Source organism: Macrosteles quadrilineatus, unplaced genomic scaffold (assembly GCF_028750875.1).
Source record: "Macrosteles quadrilineatus isolate MER2022 unplaced genomic scaffold, UCM_ALF_1.0 Scaffold_5__1_contigs__length_97177068, whole genome shotgun sequence".
NCBI classification, from domain to species: Eukaryota; Metazoa; Arthropoda; class Insecta; order Hemiptera; family Cicadellidae; genus Macrosteles; species Macrosteles quadrilineatus.
In genome coordinates this window covers 18,456,963-18,474,509 of record NW_026542598.1, presented here as the reverse complement: position 1 = coordinate 18,474,509, position 17,547 = coordinate 18,456,963, and the positions used below count along the sequence as shown (strand labels likewise).

The window sequence follows — 17,547 nt, the reverse complement described above, 5'->3', positions numbered from 1 at the left end:
GTAAAGGTTAGCTGTAAGTAGAATCATTGTAAATTAGAGTAGGCTTTAGCTAGGTTTAGATAGGATTAGTCAGGTGTTAGGAAATTGTAATATCTGTAAATATAGAATAATTAGTGTAAATAAATAGTTATTATAAAATCGCCAAGTTTTATTTGTAAAGAACCTGCTAAGCCCGCAACAATATGTTAAGGGAGTTGAATTTTGATTGAATAGGCCTACCTACATTTTAAAATGTATTTAGATGTGTTTACTTCATTTTCTTGTAGCAGTAGCAATCGCTTTACTCATTGAAACTAGCATCCAATTAAGTTTCATTTGAGGATTCAAAGTAGCCTATAATGAATTAAACTTAATTAACTTAAATATTTATTTTGGCATTTGGTTAGGTATTATGCTATGGTGTCTCTCATTTGCTATCTTATGTTTCCAGTTATTACTTATTAGTCTTTAAAGGAATTAAACGTAGGCGACCAACCGAAATAAAAAGACTTACAGTATTCATCATCAATATTATTCATACTGTGTTGTATAATCTAATTCCTACGGGAATAAATGAAATGCTAAGTTCCTTCCTATAGGTAACGTAACTGTAAGTTTTCTTTTCAAGCAGGAGCATTAAATTATAATGTATTGTTATCTTAAAAAACAAACGAACGAGATCTAATAAATAGTAATCAATACCAACACTTGGATATAATTTTAGCAAGTTTCCCAAAAGAGAATAAGTTATTACCGTAGCATTCTAATAATAGGATATTGCTAATCTTAGGTAAGTTGGTGTTTTTGGATAGGCCACATTGATTTCAATTAAGAAGATGCTAAAAAAATAATAGCAATGTTAACATCAGACGGAATGAGCTATACAACTGGCATAATTAAATTTAGATAATACTATATGGATAGGAAAACTAACAGTACCTAATTAAAATAAGGGGTATGTTTACGAAAAATCGACTTACTTGTTATTATTGTGTCTGAACATGTAAAATATAATTTATTTCCACATAGCCTTCTGCATTTAACTATAACGTTTTTTTTCAAAATTACTGTAAAACTGTTGCCTAAATATAGGTAGATTGAAATTCACTATTTATTTTTCCAGAAAACACTAGGCCTACCAGGAGATTTTTTAAAAGGATAAATATATACTGAAGAAGATTAAAGGATTAGTTTGGCTTACATAGGATTCTTTAACTTTTAATAATTGGTCTGCAAATAGTTTATAATTAATTACATAACATCATTAAACGACTAATCTAGTTCTATCAGTGTTCAAAGGAGGCTCTGGATTGGAAGAAATCGCTCCGATGTTTCGTTCCGATTTCAATTCCGCTGTCCCGATTCCAGATTCTTTGCTCTGTGTTCCAGGCAGACGACACAATGCGTTATATTCGGACCTCGGCTATATTCGTTATAATTCGGAAGCGCTCGGGATGGCGTGGTGGTGCTGGGTTATTTCCTCCAGAGAAGGTCTCGTCAATGACCGTGGCATTCTGACTCCGCCCACCACTGACACACCCCTCCTTCCCCTACAACGGGTCTCCGCCTTCGGTTCTTGCTCCTCCCTCAACCAATGTTGGAGCCCAGGCGTTACTCCGAAAGGCAGTGGTCAGAAAAGAATGCATTGCTAAGGCACTGGTTCGAAACAATCTGCACGCTCAGGCACTGCTCCGAAAGACAGTGGTCCGAGAGGCAGTGGTTCGAAAATAATACAAAGATGAGGCACTGGTCCGACAGATTTAGCATGGTCAGGCACTGCTCCGAAAGGCAGCACTCAGAAAGGCAGTAGTCCGAAAATGATTTTCGAACCAGTGCCTTTCGGAGCACTGCCTTTCGGACCACTGCATGGATCTCAACTGAGGTACCTGGCCAGAGAGATTTGAAGAGGTATAGTAAAGTGGCTGTCTCTGCCGCGTTATTATTCCAACTCTGCATATTTAACACATTCAATGCGTCATGTCTACTTTTTGGTGGTTTTAGAGCCAAGATTGTGTTAATTATAAAACTCCGTTAAACGAAAAAGGTATATACGGTAGCTCAGAAAACACGCTTAACTTGTTTAGAGTAGATCAAATTAAACCATTAATCTCAATATGTTGATATTAGTATATCATACTTATGCTCAAAATTTGAAGCTTATGGACTTATTGGTTAAATAGGAACGATTCATAAACAAGTCCAGCAAATTTGGAAGAAATTCACTTTAGAAAATCAAGTGTTATATCTTACACAACCATAACATTTTCTATTAACATAACACCACAAGAAAACACCTTTATACGAATAATCATAATAATCGTACATACGATGATTAGTTTACTATAGAATTAAGATTAGAAGAAAAGTAAATTTTGGAAAACAAAATGTACGCTAAATAAATCTTGGTATTGTTCTGTATGTCATACATTTTTCATTTAATATATTTGTTTACTATGCATAATTTTAGTGATAACATTTTTCTTAAGTAAACCAACCCAATTTTGCATCTTATGAATATGGATGGTCTGTTCAAAACAAAGACTAATTGCTTAACAACTTTCGCATTTTGAATAAACCACTTGAATTCATGCTTTTAGTAAATAAATCAAGATAGTATTATTTTACAGACGTATAGTTAAAATATTATTTATACAGCATAAAATGACTCTTTAATTGATTAGTTTTGATTGTTAGTAAACGTTATAAACCAAACAAACAATACAAGGTTTTACTGGTTATTTCGGAAGCTTATGAATTTGTATTAAGGGCTATCAACCTCTTTACCTAGTAAAAGTCATAGATAATTTATGTTTTACATCCCTATACTTCATTATACTAGTTTTATCCTGTCATCTTTTGAGATCGAAAATCTTAATTTTCCGTTTCAATTTTACGAGTTTTTTTCTACACACAGGATATATGAAGCAGAAATTAGCAAAATACCTTATTTGAGGTGCGTCAGACATAATAATAATCGACCCAACCCTTGAACTTTCATCTTTCTTCTCATGAGTCACACATCATACAAGACCGAAATAAAAACCCGCAATGTGAAAAAATTTGTTATCCGAAAGTCGTAGAACGTTTAAACTTGACTCCGAGGTTGCAGCACATGTCAAACCCAAATTTTAACCGGATTGGTTGTAAATAAAAGTTAAGTTATGTAACTTGTGTTATGTTATATAGTTTGTGTTATGTAACTTATGTTACTTTGTTAGTAACTTGTGTTGGATATACTGTATCAGGTTTTGAAGCTTAAGTCTTGATCCCTATTTATTGTACTAAACATTTCGTTTTTGAAACAATATTCGTAAATATTTTAGTCTCTAAAAAAGTGCATAAATATTGATGCAAGGTGATTCAATATTAAATAATTAATTTGTGTTGTCAACTGAATATAATACTGGACCTCTAGCGCACAACAAAACACCACCAACAAAAAGATTCCTCTGCTGGCTTCCATCGCAATTTATCATACATTCTCGAGAATAAGAACTCGCAAGTGAACAATTCTCTCTTATAAAATGTCTGGACTGAATTCTTTACAGAAACTTAAAAATAAACCAAATTTACGGAAGTATTAATTAGATTTACAATATATAAATTCTTTATCTTTGCCAGTAGAATTTGTAATTTATTAATATTACATACTCATTACTTAAAACTTTAATCAGATTTAATGTTTTTTGCCGAATATATTGTGGTCTGAAGGGCTTAATTAGTAACATTCATTCAGTTGGATTCAAAGCGTTCATCCAACTCTAGCGTTATTTCATACAATGAGCAAATTCCATTACAGTAAATTAAAACAGAAAATGTTTAGGCAGTAATTGAAGTAAACATTTTAATCTTCTATTCGGACAAAATAAGAAAATGAGTTTCACAAGATGTACCTTTGTGATGCTAATACTTGTAAGTCAGGGAACAAGCCCTCGTGGGACTTAAGTCTTACTTTCATATTGATGTGGTCGAACTTTAAGAAGCCTTCTGAGTTTATAAAACTATATCAACTGAAATATTCCTTTCGTCCATCGAACCTGAGGAAATGTTATCAGATAAATTTTTGTACTTGATTTTCTATCGATATAACATGGTATTTTGTTCAACTAAATTTAGGTTTCCATAAATCTTTATTTTACTAAGAACCTTTTAGTACAGGTAATAGGTCGAGTTTTAATGGAAACTTCTCAAAAGCTTTCAACTCTTTATACATGTCCATTAACTATGTAAGCTATTTTGTAAAGAAAACCAAAGTTGTGACAAAGTTTGTAAGACTTTTATTGATAATGTTCAAACAATAAATGTGGTGAATCTTAGATTTGAAACTGCACTCCGTCTATAGTATTCAATATACAGAATGTCCCTTAAGTACACATCCAAACTCCGGGAAATTGTTCTATGGGCCAAAAAAAAGAAATAATCAAGTATAGCATTTTTTCCAAAATCGCTTCGTTATTAGCTATCCACCATTACGAGTTAAGCTGTTAATACTATGTTTACTGTTTAATACTAATGGGACACCAAGTATTTCGGTATTCTTGTTTCACAAAAAAAATCTAAAGCAAATAAAAATCGTGAACGAATTTCATTAGTAAGACTACTTTTTCAGTTATTTACAAATAGCCTACATCAATCTTTTTGTTTATTAGTAGTGCAAAAGTATCCATTCTAAGGTTTCTAAAATTCTTTTTAGTTTTTTTTTAAAGTAGAGCAATCATATGAATATGCGTAGCTCATAGCAGTCAATATAAGAGTAGCTCTTGGGAGTTCAGTTTCTGGGATTGGCTGGAAAGAATAATCGCATTAATGGATTGAATATAAGAGAGACTTTACTTTTACTTTTCTTCTTCTCGAAGTATCCAGAGTAGTATCCTTATCTAAATGAACGGTGAAATCGTATTATCACCAAACACATGTGATTTAACGTCGAACAGTAAAAGCTCTTGGTAGTTATAATATTTATTTAGTTCAGTAAGCGTAATGAATATTACTGCACTATGTAATGTGATATTTCCGGCATCCTTGTTCATCCTCTCTGTATTCGTTATACGGTAACTGGTTCATATTTACTCGAATTTCTGGTAGTATGAAAATTTAGATGCTCTTTTAATTAATCATTGAACATACATGCTATTATATTGCATTTGTAACATGTTCTATTCATAAATTAGTAAAAGTAGTATGTATTTAGATTTGTACGTGTATATCTAAAAATTGTAACGGTAAGAAATTAAAATAAAAAACATGCTGATACAATATTACATTTCTTTAATCAAGTATATAACGTTACAAATATGTGTATGTACATTGTATAATGACTTATGTTATTATTATGTCACTTATGTATAATGAATTTAATTTTCCCCGTAATTTGTTTCGTTGTCTAGTGCAGCACATTTCAAGGGCAATAATTGCCAACTAAAACCCCACTATTTCATTTCATAAATGTTTCAAAAACATTGAAGTTCAGTGTTACAAACTTGTTCCTAGGACTTTGTCAATAATTTAAGGGTGTAACAATAAGGAATGGGATTGAAAATTGTTGAGTTACTGTGTTCAAATTATAAGCAAGAGGTTAAATTCTTATGGGCCAACATTTTTTATACATGAAATAACGATCAGCTGTTTGGATTAGTTCTTACTTCTAGCTGTCACTGATATGTTTACATTAAATACTGTTTACAAATACCGCAAATATTTCTGATAAAGTTTTGTAAGCACATCCAAACCAAGTGAGATTAAAAACGTCGCGCCTTACTTATTTGGTTTAATTAATCGCAAGTGCAACGATTGTTCTTGAGTTTTTATAACCGGGGAAAATACTGCGAATCAGTGTTGTATTAGTGCTGGGAAACTTACAGGGTGAGGCAATGAGAACGCTACAATTTGTTTTACCTGTCACATGTTAATTGTTGCAACGATGAATGATCAGCTGTGCTTAAAACATCAATTAAACTATGCCATTTTAGTAAATATTATGCCTGAGGCTATTAACACTGAGATTTTGGTGTAGAAACCTATTTATAAAATAGTGGTTCTTGTGCAAAAACCCAGAGATTGTTTGGACCGTATTCCATCCTTGGTCAACATGGCGCTGTTCCAGATTGGAAAACAATGTTGAATTGGGTAAAATTATTTAGGATAATCGCTTAAACAAAAATAATAATCGGTGGGTGCCGCAAAACTATTTGTACACCAGCGAATGTTAAAAGAATATAAGTCCGAAGAGATTTGTCAGGAAGCTTTTGTTGTTGAAAGCTTTACGTTGGCAATTTTTTTTTGGGAGAGGGGTTGTTCTAATAAGCTACTTGACGTTCTAGGTTTTTCAAAGTCACCCCACAGATTTGCTTGAACCGAAGCTAAGGATAGTCCAAAAACTAAAGTGATTCCTGAAGAGGTGCTGGAGGAGTATTTGATGGAGTTTCAAGTGGCTAAAAAGGAATTTCAAGTAGGAAAATGAAGTCACTTGTAGGATTTTGTTCTCAAGAAATGGAAAAATGACTTTGTTAAGTTAAAATGGCAAAAGATAAGCTGTGTTTTGGTGTGCTATTTATATCCATAGGGTGGATATTATTGAGTTTGTACTGTTTATAAATTGGGGCGCTTTCATTGCCCCACCCTGTATAATTAATTTACAAAACACCAAAGGACTCATGATAAACATGTAACACCCTAACAATCATGATAGATTTAAAGATACAATGGTAAAAGAGGTTTTACTCTTTCCTATATTTGAATATTGTATGTTAAAAAAATCGGGAAGCAATTTTTCAAACAAAATCGACAAAACGTGTAAGGTGAGATCTTATTCGTCATACATCTAATCCTCCTTATCATGACAATATATCATTGACTTTTACTGCTTCTTTATCAAGAATATAACTGACTTTAGTGCTCAATGGGGCAAAACCTACGGGAGAATGTAGACATTCCCCAAGTATTGGTCTCCTTTATTGGTTTGGCACCATTGAAAGTATTTTGCGTATTAAAAGCTTTGTATTTGATCTAAACAAGTGAAGTGATAAAACTTTGTATAATTTACAGTTATTTAACAAATAATTAAATTGTTTAGTCTGTAAACTTATTGTAAATAATTTATTTCAGATTCTAAATATTAGATTGGACAGTTTCAAATCTTACGTTCATTAATTTTCGGTTATTAATTATTTACCCGAAAGAAGATTTTTAACTGAAATACACACGTTTTCACAGTTTCACAAACAAAAACAGGCAAAGACACATTTCCCCTTGTGATATTTGTGCTCTGTATTATAGTCAGTTCCGTTTCACCACTTCAGAATAAAGGAGTCAATATATTGATTCGAGGCTAATTTATTGCATGTTAAAATTAGACGCAATTAGTTTCCGACAAGTGACAGCCAGTATGCTGCTTTAAGCTTCATGCTTAGAAATATGATTGCTTTAAATTTCCTCTGTTTTGGAAGTGTATCTTTCGAGTTCAAAACCTTCAACTTGTATTTTAGGCATCGGTGCACGTACCGTAGAGATATTTGATTAAAAACGTATGATTGAGTAAAACTATATGGTTACAAAATCATACCCCTTCGTAATTATTTTTTATTGAAGGCAGTAACAGCTTCCCTCCCGTCCAAAAAGGTCCAAGCAATCTAAGGGTGGTGATATAGAAAAAACAGTTTGGCATTTTCTTGAACTATTACACGCTTATAATTATTGACAATATTTACTGAAAGTCGGCAATAACACAAAATAATTGCTTTAGCTTCAACACACGTAGATTGAAAGATCCGTGTTGGATAGCACGGGATACACGTCCCCGCCTGGACAGATAAAGATTGGATTTAGTTTACATCGTGGAATCATGACCGAGCTACGAAAATCGCTTTTTATTTTTAGCTTTGCAGCCATTTTACGATAATTATTCTCTTGTTTACATAATTATAAGCGTTAAATTCCTTTTACTTTTTTAAATGTACCTACAAACCCTTAGTTTTGGCCAATAACTTTTGGTACCGTAGCCAAAGTATACCATAATGTATTGGTAATAATTTGGTAATAATAATTTGGCCAATTGGCACATCTATACAGAAATATATTGGCGAAAACTAAGGTTTTGTAGGTAAATTTTAAGTAATAAAATTGACTTTTAAGTTTGAGTTAAAATAGTTTGATACCATCCATACTTTCACATATGTTAATAATAATAATGTTAATAATAATTGTTAATAATTGTTAATAACATATGTTAATAATAATAATTTGCTATACAATTATTTTACCCAAAGTGATTTTGACATGTAACTATAAATTCAAAGTATATTGCCAAATAGTAAAAGGAGTATTTGAATTTCTTATGACTCATAATAGAAGCTCTACCCATTTTGTTGGTAATAATATGATTTTATTTTATACTGAGTTATTACACTCTTTTCTCTCTGAAAGTCAATTGTAGTGGCCTCTCACTACAACTATTACATTTATTACTGGATGCACTCATGTCGCGAAATTAACGCTATGCATGAACAAAAGCACTGTGTTAGTGCTACTAACAGTTTCAATCTAAAATGGATTTAAATAGAACTCCAAAAAGATATGAAAAAATCGAATATTTATTTTTTACTTACCTTGCCGTAAAAGTGAATAAGAACACAATGTATTATCCCATGTTTGTGTAACACGGATGATGCAAAACCTTACACGTGCAATTCAAAACCTTGCACGTGCAATTCAAAACCTTACACGAGCAATACAAAACCTCTCACGAGCAATATAAAACCGAACGTCACCAATTCTTTGTCTCAAAGTCCATGTTGTTGAAAGGCTTTGCTGGCATTCTTATCCCAAAGTAAAACCACGCCAACTCCTATCGCCAAACTCCATCTTCAACATTTTGCTCTTTCTCGTCATATCAACTTTCTCAATTTGGATTCAATTTCTCCGGGATTACTTTTACAAAAACACAAGTATCAAACAACTTGCAAAGAACTCTTTTCCGAACAAATTTACCCGATTAAAAAAGTTGTTAGTGATTTTTCATAATAGTTTTATAACGTTAATAACAAAATAACAAAATAATAGTGGACTTAATCGCAGATACTTCTTTCGCAGATATGTTTCTGTGATTTGATGGTTTACATTTATTCAATGCATACCGTATATTACTGTGTACCACTTTCCAATTCAAAACAACACATGAGAAAGTTTTAATTGATAATATGCATGGCTCTTCCAAAAAAATAGGAAACATGGAAAATGAGAAAGAGTTAGAAATATAGAATGTGTTCTACTGTAATCTCGTATTATTTTATTCAGAAGTAACCCCTTCATCAATAAATTGTATGCTTTTGGGACGTTTGGTATATCCAGTCACCTTGTAGGATACCTTTGGACCACAAAATGAAAATCTTGATAACTCTTGATTAAATAGAAAATATCAAACTATGATAGTAAATATGCCTAGCGGTTATCAAAACGTGTGGTGTAAAGAATATACATTACCTAGTACAAGTGATAGCATTGCAAACACTGACCAATGACCATAGTAAAGCATTTTGAGTGTCTTACCTGTTCGGACGAGTTTGAACGTGACGGCGTTGTGGTTCTTCAGCTGGTCGTTGAGGGAAGGATGTGACAGGTCTCTCAGTGTTCCCTCACCAGCAGCCGCCATCTTTACGTTTCTGTCGTACTGCTCCTGCTTCTGAAGGAACTTCTTCTGCGACTGCGAACTGTTCTTATCCTTCTTGGGCTTAGGGGGGATTTTGGGGGATCTACTTGGAGAAGGCGGGCCACCTGGAGTCGGACAAGACGGCGATCCTGCAACGAAATTCTGTATCACTTTCAGGATCTGGATCAGGTTTTACATTCCATAAGAATTTATTTTTGAATTCATATTGGTAATACAGATTGTAACTATATTCATACAGATTTGTCATCTTAAATTCATGTTTCGGTTCAAATAAAATCGAGTTTTTGAGTTAACTATTTATTTCCTGTTATTCGAATGAATTCAAACTGCCTAACAATAACAAACTATATTAAGCGTCATCCAGGTAAACCTTACAACTAGCGAGTAAAAATCCATTTTTAAATTTTACCCTGAAACAAGAATTTTAAAAAAATACTTGAAATCAATACACTTTAAGGTAATTATGCCTCAAAATTAACACCAAAATATCCTACAGACTTTACAATATGATGAGGATGAAAAGTTTACCTTCATTATCCAAAGACTATGGTCCTTTAACCTTTAACATAAAAAACAACCATTTTTTACAGACTGAATAACCTTTTTTACTATGAATGAAAAAAACTTATATATAATAGAAGTAATAAATAATTATATATATTCATTTAATGTTTTTTTTATTATTCCCGAGATGAAATGAATGGATTATTAGTTTTTAAGGTTTTCTGGTTTTGCATTCAGAAATCTTTTTACACTAACCATCGAATGTTAGCTGGGCAGTTGGTCGTTTATAGTGCCGCTGAAAGTTTAGTAGAAGATTAATTTAATTAAGCTAATAGATTATTAATGGATAATTCATCCATTCTGTTCATGAACAGGTGTCAAAAAAGGCGTCTCTACATTTATATTTTACTCATATATATGACACAATACGCATCATTTTACCATGTATAGATTATACTTGGCTCAATGCAATACCGTAGAATGGGGTGAATAGAAACACTTTTTGACTTTTAAGCTTCTGTAAAACCGATATTTTTAATTTTTAAATTTTCAACACTAGCTCATATTTTCGGTCTTGAACTCCTCTACTCAAACCAGTTATCAAATTTTTTTTCTTTTTAATCATTAAGCAGAAAAAAAATAAAATATGGCTGTTTCTATTCACCCCGCACTTTGGGGTGAATAGAAACACTGTGTTAAATTGATCATTGTTGCTTTTCCTCACTTACCAGGGGCAATAGAAACATGAAATTTATGCTTGTTAGCTTAGGTTGTTGTAAATAAAAATATTTAAAGTTAATTAACACATTTATTTATAAGTACGAAGTATAAAAACGTTGTTTTCATAAACCCTTATCCAAACAAATCGGAGAACATAAATGACAATGGGTGAAATCAGAGTAACAAAATCTTACATAGAAACCAACTAAATGAAGAGTAAAATCAGACAAATCTTCCTCAAAATACAACACTCCCTTAAATCTACAAGTTGTACACGGCTTGGGAGTTGGAAGCCGATCGTACTACGTCATCGACTTTGAAGAGGGCCTCTTAATCTGTCTCTCAGAACTTGTTGGTTTGCGCAATTTTCTTGATGAATCTTCCTATTTATCCTTCCTCGTCAAATTCAATAACTTTTGCAACATATAAACGATAGCAAGTTTTGTTTTTCCCCATTACTTTGACAATTACATGATCATGAAGGGACAACTTTGAAGACTCACTGATGTCTTGAGCTAGGTATGCTCGTTCTTCTTCATCAAATTGTTCGTCTTTGTCACTTTCTTCCAGTGTGACTGATGTAGAATCATCTTCATCTCTGGTATTTTTTTTTCTTTTTTGGGGGGTTTTCTGGGCACCACTGGTTAAAAAAAAGTGTTTCTATTCACCCTGGTTTTGCAAAATCATGACATAACCTAAATTAAAAATAAAGTAAAAAAATATAGTTTATTCTAAGGCTAATCTATTAACACACTTGGTTTTAAGATACCTAAGACAATATAAAAAATGGTTACTAACATAAATACATGTAATAGGTTCATACTTAGAGAGAAAGTTTTGAAAAGAATGTTTTTCGCCAAAATTTTCAAATGATGTTTCGCATCATCCAACATCCGAAGCAGTGATACCAATATGCTAAACTAATTTTTCCCAGGTAGATAGGATATGGTTATAATGGGGGAAAATAATTCCCTTATATAAAGTCAATGTATAACAAAGTTATAAAAATGTGAATCATTCATTGAAGTTTTGTTTCTATTCACCCTGTTGTTTCTATTCACCCCATTTTACGGTAATGTAAAGATATAATTATATTTTATATTATTAAAAACTGTAACTAAAATATCATTAGATTAAAGGTATTAAAAAGAAGTTATGACTTCTTATGAAGAAGTTATGACTAACTATAATTATGATTATAGTCAATACAATTACTATGCGTGCTTTGTGCTCCTTGTTAACTGGATTCCACATTATGGTTGGAATAGTCTGAACAATGACAGGCTCGGATCACAGCTCGTTATGACAGTTATGTCAAGCAAATGATTGCATCACAAGCCCAGCTAAGCTTTGCGTTCCGTTCAACAATGATAAGTATCGGTAACATATGAAGTATCTTTACTTAAAATTACAATTAGTTACAACAAATTTTATAAAGCTACCGTACATGGCTCATACTGTAACACCTATAGATAAGAATGTTGGGGACCGATTGGTTATTACTAAATACAAAACTGTGGGTGAGGTTCATAATGTCCAAATTTCACAAACTCCAACGTCTAAAATATTAAATAAACAGTGCGTTTCATAACCTCCAAATTTCATAAACTCCAAAACTATAACTTTCAAATAATCACCGATTCACAATGTCCAAATTTCACAAACTCCAACGTTTAAATATCAAATAAACAGAGCTGTTCATAACCTCCAAGTTTCATAAGCTCCAACGGCACAGTCTCTGTCAGAAGTCGCTGCAAAGGTTGCCGTGGTTCGGTAAATCGGTCCCGGGACCAGGTCTTACCATGAGTACTACGGTAATAGCTTATTCCCTATAGGGGAAATTCGCTAAAATGTAAATTTGATTTGCACATTGTGTGCTAACACATATTTGAGTCACACATCTGAGTGTTCTTCAATCATTAAAATGTACGTATAATCAGTAGTTGAGCGCTGGCGAACGGTGCCTGCTATCTGACTGTGGCAACCACTAGAGAGACTTCTGGCCCAGACTGTACCGTTGGAGGTTATGAAATTTGGACATTATGAACCGCTCTGTTTATTTAATATTTAAACGTTGGAGTTTGTGAAACTTGGACATTGTGAAACAGTGATTATTTGAATGTTATAGATTTGGAGCTTGTGAAATTTGGAGGTTATGAACCGCTCTGTTTATTTAATATTTTAAGCGTTGGAGTTTGTGAAATTTGGAGTTTATGAAACGCTCCCCAAAAGTGTTCACACACTTATCACATCTGATTCATGTTTTTAGCGAATTTCCCTATAGGGAAGTAGCTATTACCGTAGGTGGCACGGTAAGACCTATACCCGGGACCGATTTACTTTTTCATTTTGATGTCCCCAGAGACCAAAAACACCATTCGTTCAAATTTTTATATATATACGTACGTGAACGCGATAACTTGAGTAATTTTTGTCCGATTTTGATGAAATTTGGTTTCAAGGTGTAAAGCGGGATAAACTTGAATGAGTTCGCGAACCAGCACGATCGGACCATGGGAACGGGGCTTTACGGGGGGTTTTATGGGGTAAAAATTGGTTTTTCTCACGTTTGACCCTCAAAACACAAAATTTCCCGATTTCTCTTTAGACCTTTTTAAAGAGCTTAAAAAAACAAATAATTTAGTATATAAAAGTATTTTTGTTCGATTGTTAGTAACGGAGAAAATTAAAAAAATTGTAAATTTAAAATTCCCATGTTATTCTTATGGAGAATATTGTCAAATGTTGTAGTATGCTTGTTTATGGATATATTTTGATCAAACTTGGCAAATTTATTTATTTTGTACTAAGCTATCAATATTTTACTCAAAAAAACACTTTATTAGTTTCCTTGTAGCAGCAAACCTAGGTACTCGTTAAACCTAATGTTATTAAAATATATTTAACTGAAAATCAATTCAGACGGAAATTCGCTTAGTCGGCAGGTTTGCTGCGGCGGGGGTATTATTTAATATTGTACGTCTGTGTTGATTAGAATTCACAGTATAAACTGTGTACTAAAGCTGCTAACACAATTTTTAAATTTGTTTTACTTTTAAGTTAACCTTTAACAGTAAGAAAAGAATAACATATTGCATTTCAAGAATTTTAGTTATTGTGAATACTTAAAATAGCTATCTTAATAATATCACAGACAGAATAATACTTAGTTACTACCTTCTCTAATCTAAAAGGTTTTTTAAGCAAATGAATAGTTTTTATATATTGTTAACTACTTATATTTACCTTTATTTAAAACTATTTAATTTCTTCTCTAGATGCATAAGATCATTCAGATTTTGCATTTTAGAAAACTAAAAAGATTTAAAACGTTTAATTAAAGAAAAATCAGTAATATTTAGTGATGTGGTATTGGCATTACTGCAGTTCTTATTTTTTTTTTTTTGTAACTTGAGCCATACTTATCTATAAATGACTTATTTAGTACTTAAAATCTGTAGAAATTTTCATTTTAAAAATACGTTGATTTTTTTTACACTAATATTTTATAGCAATCAATTATGATGACTTATGACTAACACAAGTACAGTTTACAATAAAAGGTCATTTTTTGGAACCAAATCACATCCTCTGCAACCACAATCGTTCAATAATCGTTTAGTTAAAACTAGTTCATTATATGTTAGAACGATTCGGTTAATCATCTGGTATTTAATCATGAACATCCCTGCAGCACGGGAGGCTTATAAATCCATTAGTATAGTAGTATCCGTTGATTATTATCCTACTCAGAACTGACAGTATTACGAAATGTTACCATCACGGAGTGAAAACATATAATGTCTTCTTCCCCTTAGATACTACAGAATAAAGAGACTGCGATACTACATAAAATAAGTTATTTACTGAATAACCCGTTAATCACAGTCAGCAATTAAACTTATTTACTTCAGAATAGTATAGGTGAATAACAGGGTACTTTCCTGTTAAAGGGAACATTCATTATTATCGATCTGATTTCTTTCGATATATCGATATTCTATTTTTGATCCGATAATGAACGAGATGTCAGCTGACAACTACGATAAGTAAATATTGTTCAGTATCAACAAACAATTTAAATATTGAAATGAAAATGTTCTAAACTAACCTTACCTAACCAACCAAACTTGCTGTAAAATTTCCAAATTCCGTTTTATATAACTCACATGCCTTTTCTGTTATCAAACGAAATTTTGAAATGATACAGCAAACCCAGCAAGTTTGGTTGGTTATGTTAGGTTAGTTTAGAACAGTTTTACTTATTTATGTTTTGCCTAAACAAGATCAGTTGTCAATTTGTAATATAAATGTGTATGAAGATATTAAAACAGAAGGTATGAATCGTAAAGGAAAACAAAAATATCGATATATCAATCTTTAGACCAGGTTGTAGTCGAATCAAACTACGAGGACGTTTTTATTTTAACTTTTTTAGTATTCTCAGATCGATCCGGAATTAAAAATTACATTATCAGTCAATTTGGTTTAATCCCGAGTAAACCATGAAAGTAATATGTAAAACGCCTTATAGTTTTTAATATTCATTTGATTTAATTTTACCATTCAGGGATTGTTCTAAGATTGCTCATTTCATCTTAAATAACCTTTTAATGGTTTGTATTTTCAAACCGATTTTTTCAATGGTATAATGTTTTGATTTATTTATTTTACATATCACTAAGAAGTATTATTAAGTATTTTATTGTAAGAATTTTCATGATATCCCAAATTCTGTTTTGAATTTCAAAAAAACAATAGTTATTTTAAAACCTGCAATTTTTTTCTCAAATACGTTTAATTAATATGAATAATTGTAATATAGACGTGTAAAGGTTCAATAGAGTACTAGGTAAATTTAATTTACAAAAATAGATTTTGTTTCATTATAACTCACAGCTTTATATAGTAAAGGTTTGTGTTTTACATAGTTATTTTTGTACTTCGTGATTAGGGCGAAATTAAGTTTTTCATACCAATTTAATACGTTTAGCAAAACGAATAGCAGTATTGCATTATATCAACGATAAACTATAACCAAAAGGTATTGATCACTTAAGATGTATTACATTGTATATTATAAGCTCCAATGGTTCAATTTTCTTACTATATTTTAAAAAGGCCTTAGTGTAATTGAAAACTGATACTTTAAGCTAAAATATTGGTTTTAATTTATATTGTATCGTAGAGGAATGAAAATGTATTCATCCAGAAAATTGATTCCATATAAAAAAATATCTCACCTTTTATCAATACCTAGATTACCGGCTAACAATGGTATATATCAACCCAGTAAGAGTTGTTGGTTCTATTTGTAGCACACCTAGAGGTCAAGCGTAAGCATGGCTAGGCACTCTTACTAATGACCTTTTTGAGGCTTCCCAGAAGTTGATGAGACGAGACAAGATACACTGTGAGTACGTTGAAGTTACTCATCCCGTACCTTTACCTATCCCAAGGTGTTTCGCATTCACAAATGTTTTTCACATAATTTAGCCTACAAAACCTATGTTTTGGGTCATAATTATTTATTGCCTATTATTCTGTTTCCCGCTTTATTTCTTGAAATATTTCTACAAATTATTGGCAAATTGATACGTTAGAAATTATTTTTGTTGAATGTATTTTCTTTAACAACCCCTTGTTTAGGAATTGAAACCTTTATAATATTTACCAGGTGTTTCTAAGAAACAAAATAATTAATTTGAACAGAAAAAAATAGTTTAGGAAGGAACTGCAGAAGACAAATATGCCCTTTATCCTAACACAGAAGGTTATTACGTTGTACCACAGTTCTTTAGATACGAATACATGCACCAATCATGTTTTTTAACTTGAATAGTGAATTAAGGTTCATAACTCTCATGAAAATATGAACACTGAGAGCTATTAATTCCTAGAGATAAGTTTGTTTGAAATTCTAGTGTACAAAGAAAACTATCAGAAGAACAAAGATCAAATTAAAGTTAACTTCGTAGTTTGTGGAGTTTTCTAATTGACATCGAAATTCAATACCTCCAAGCTGTGCTTCCTATTGATGACCCTTTATTGTTTGAGATCAAATTATCTTCAAGAGTCTATTTTACAACCCTTAACGAGATGCTTTATCGTCGATGCATAAAATCTTCTTAGAAAATTAATCCTATTCTGGGCTGATTTGTTTTAGTTCTTCTTAGTCGTTGGATTATTACAATCGATAAACTTTACTTTAATAAAAGTTACCATACAATAGCTTGGATCCTAAGTATCTATAATTCTATGAAGTAACTTCGTTTTTTTTTAGTTTTCAACGTAGCGTATTTAAAAGAACCTACATATAACAAAGATTTACAAACGAAAACTTTGATTAATTCGATCGTGAAATATTATTGTTTAATTTATTGATTAAATATTATTGTATTATTGTATTATTGTTTACTTAATCTTTCGTTAGCCTAATTAGCCTATTGTTAAGTTCAGGAGCATTATAATATATCTTATACCAATAATCATCTTACTAACATTTTCTTTTATTAGTACAGTGGTGACTATCGTTTTTAAAGAAAAAGTAAATTTGGTTAATCAAAAAATGCTAGCCAAATTATTAATTTTAGTAACTTTTTAATTCTCTCCTGCTCACAGGTTATAAAATCTCTTGGCCAGAAGAGAGATATTACACAACATTAGTGCTTTAATTAATA

The 17,547-nt window shown here is 31.7% G+C and overlaps 1 protein-coding gene across 11 annotated transcripts in view; it reads right to left on the bottom strand.

Annotated features, from left to right (window-relative positions):
* The window catches only part of LOC128994676 (uncharacterized), a 277,042-nt gene that overhangs the window by 147,856 nt on the left and 111,639 nt on the right, over nt 1–17,547 (bottom strand). For all 11 annotated transcript variants that reach the window (XM_054419382.1, XM_054419383.1, XM_054419388.1 and 8 more), the window contains exon 3: nt 9,523–9,771. In XM_054419382.1, coding sequence (XP_054275357.1) covers nt 9,523–9,771 — 249 coding nt within the window. The remainder of the gene's footprint in view (nt 1–9,522; nt 9,772–17,547) is intronic.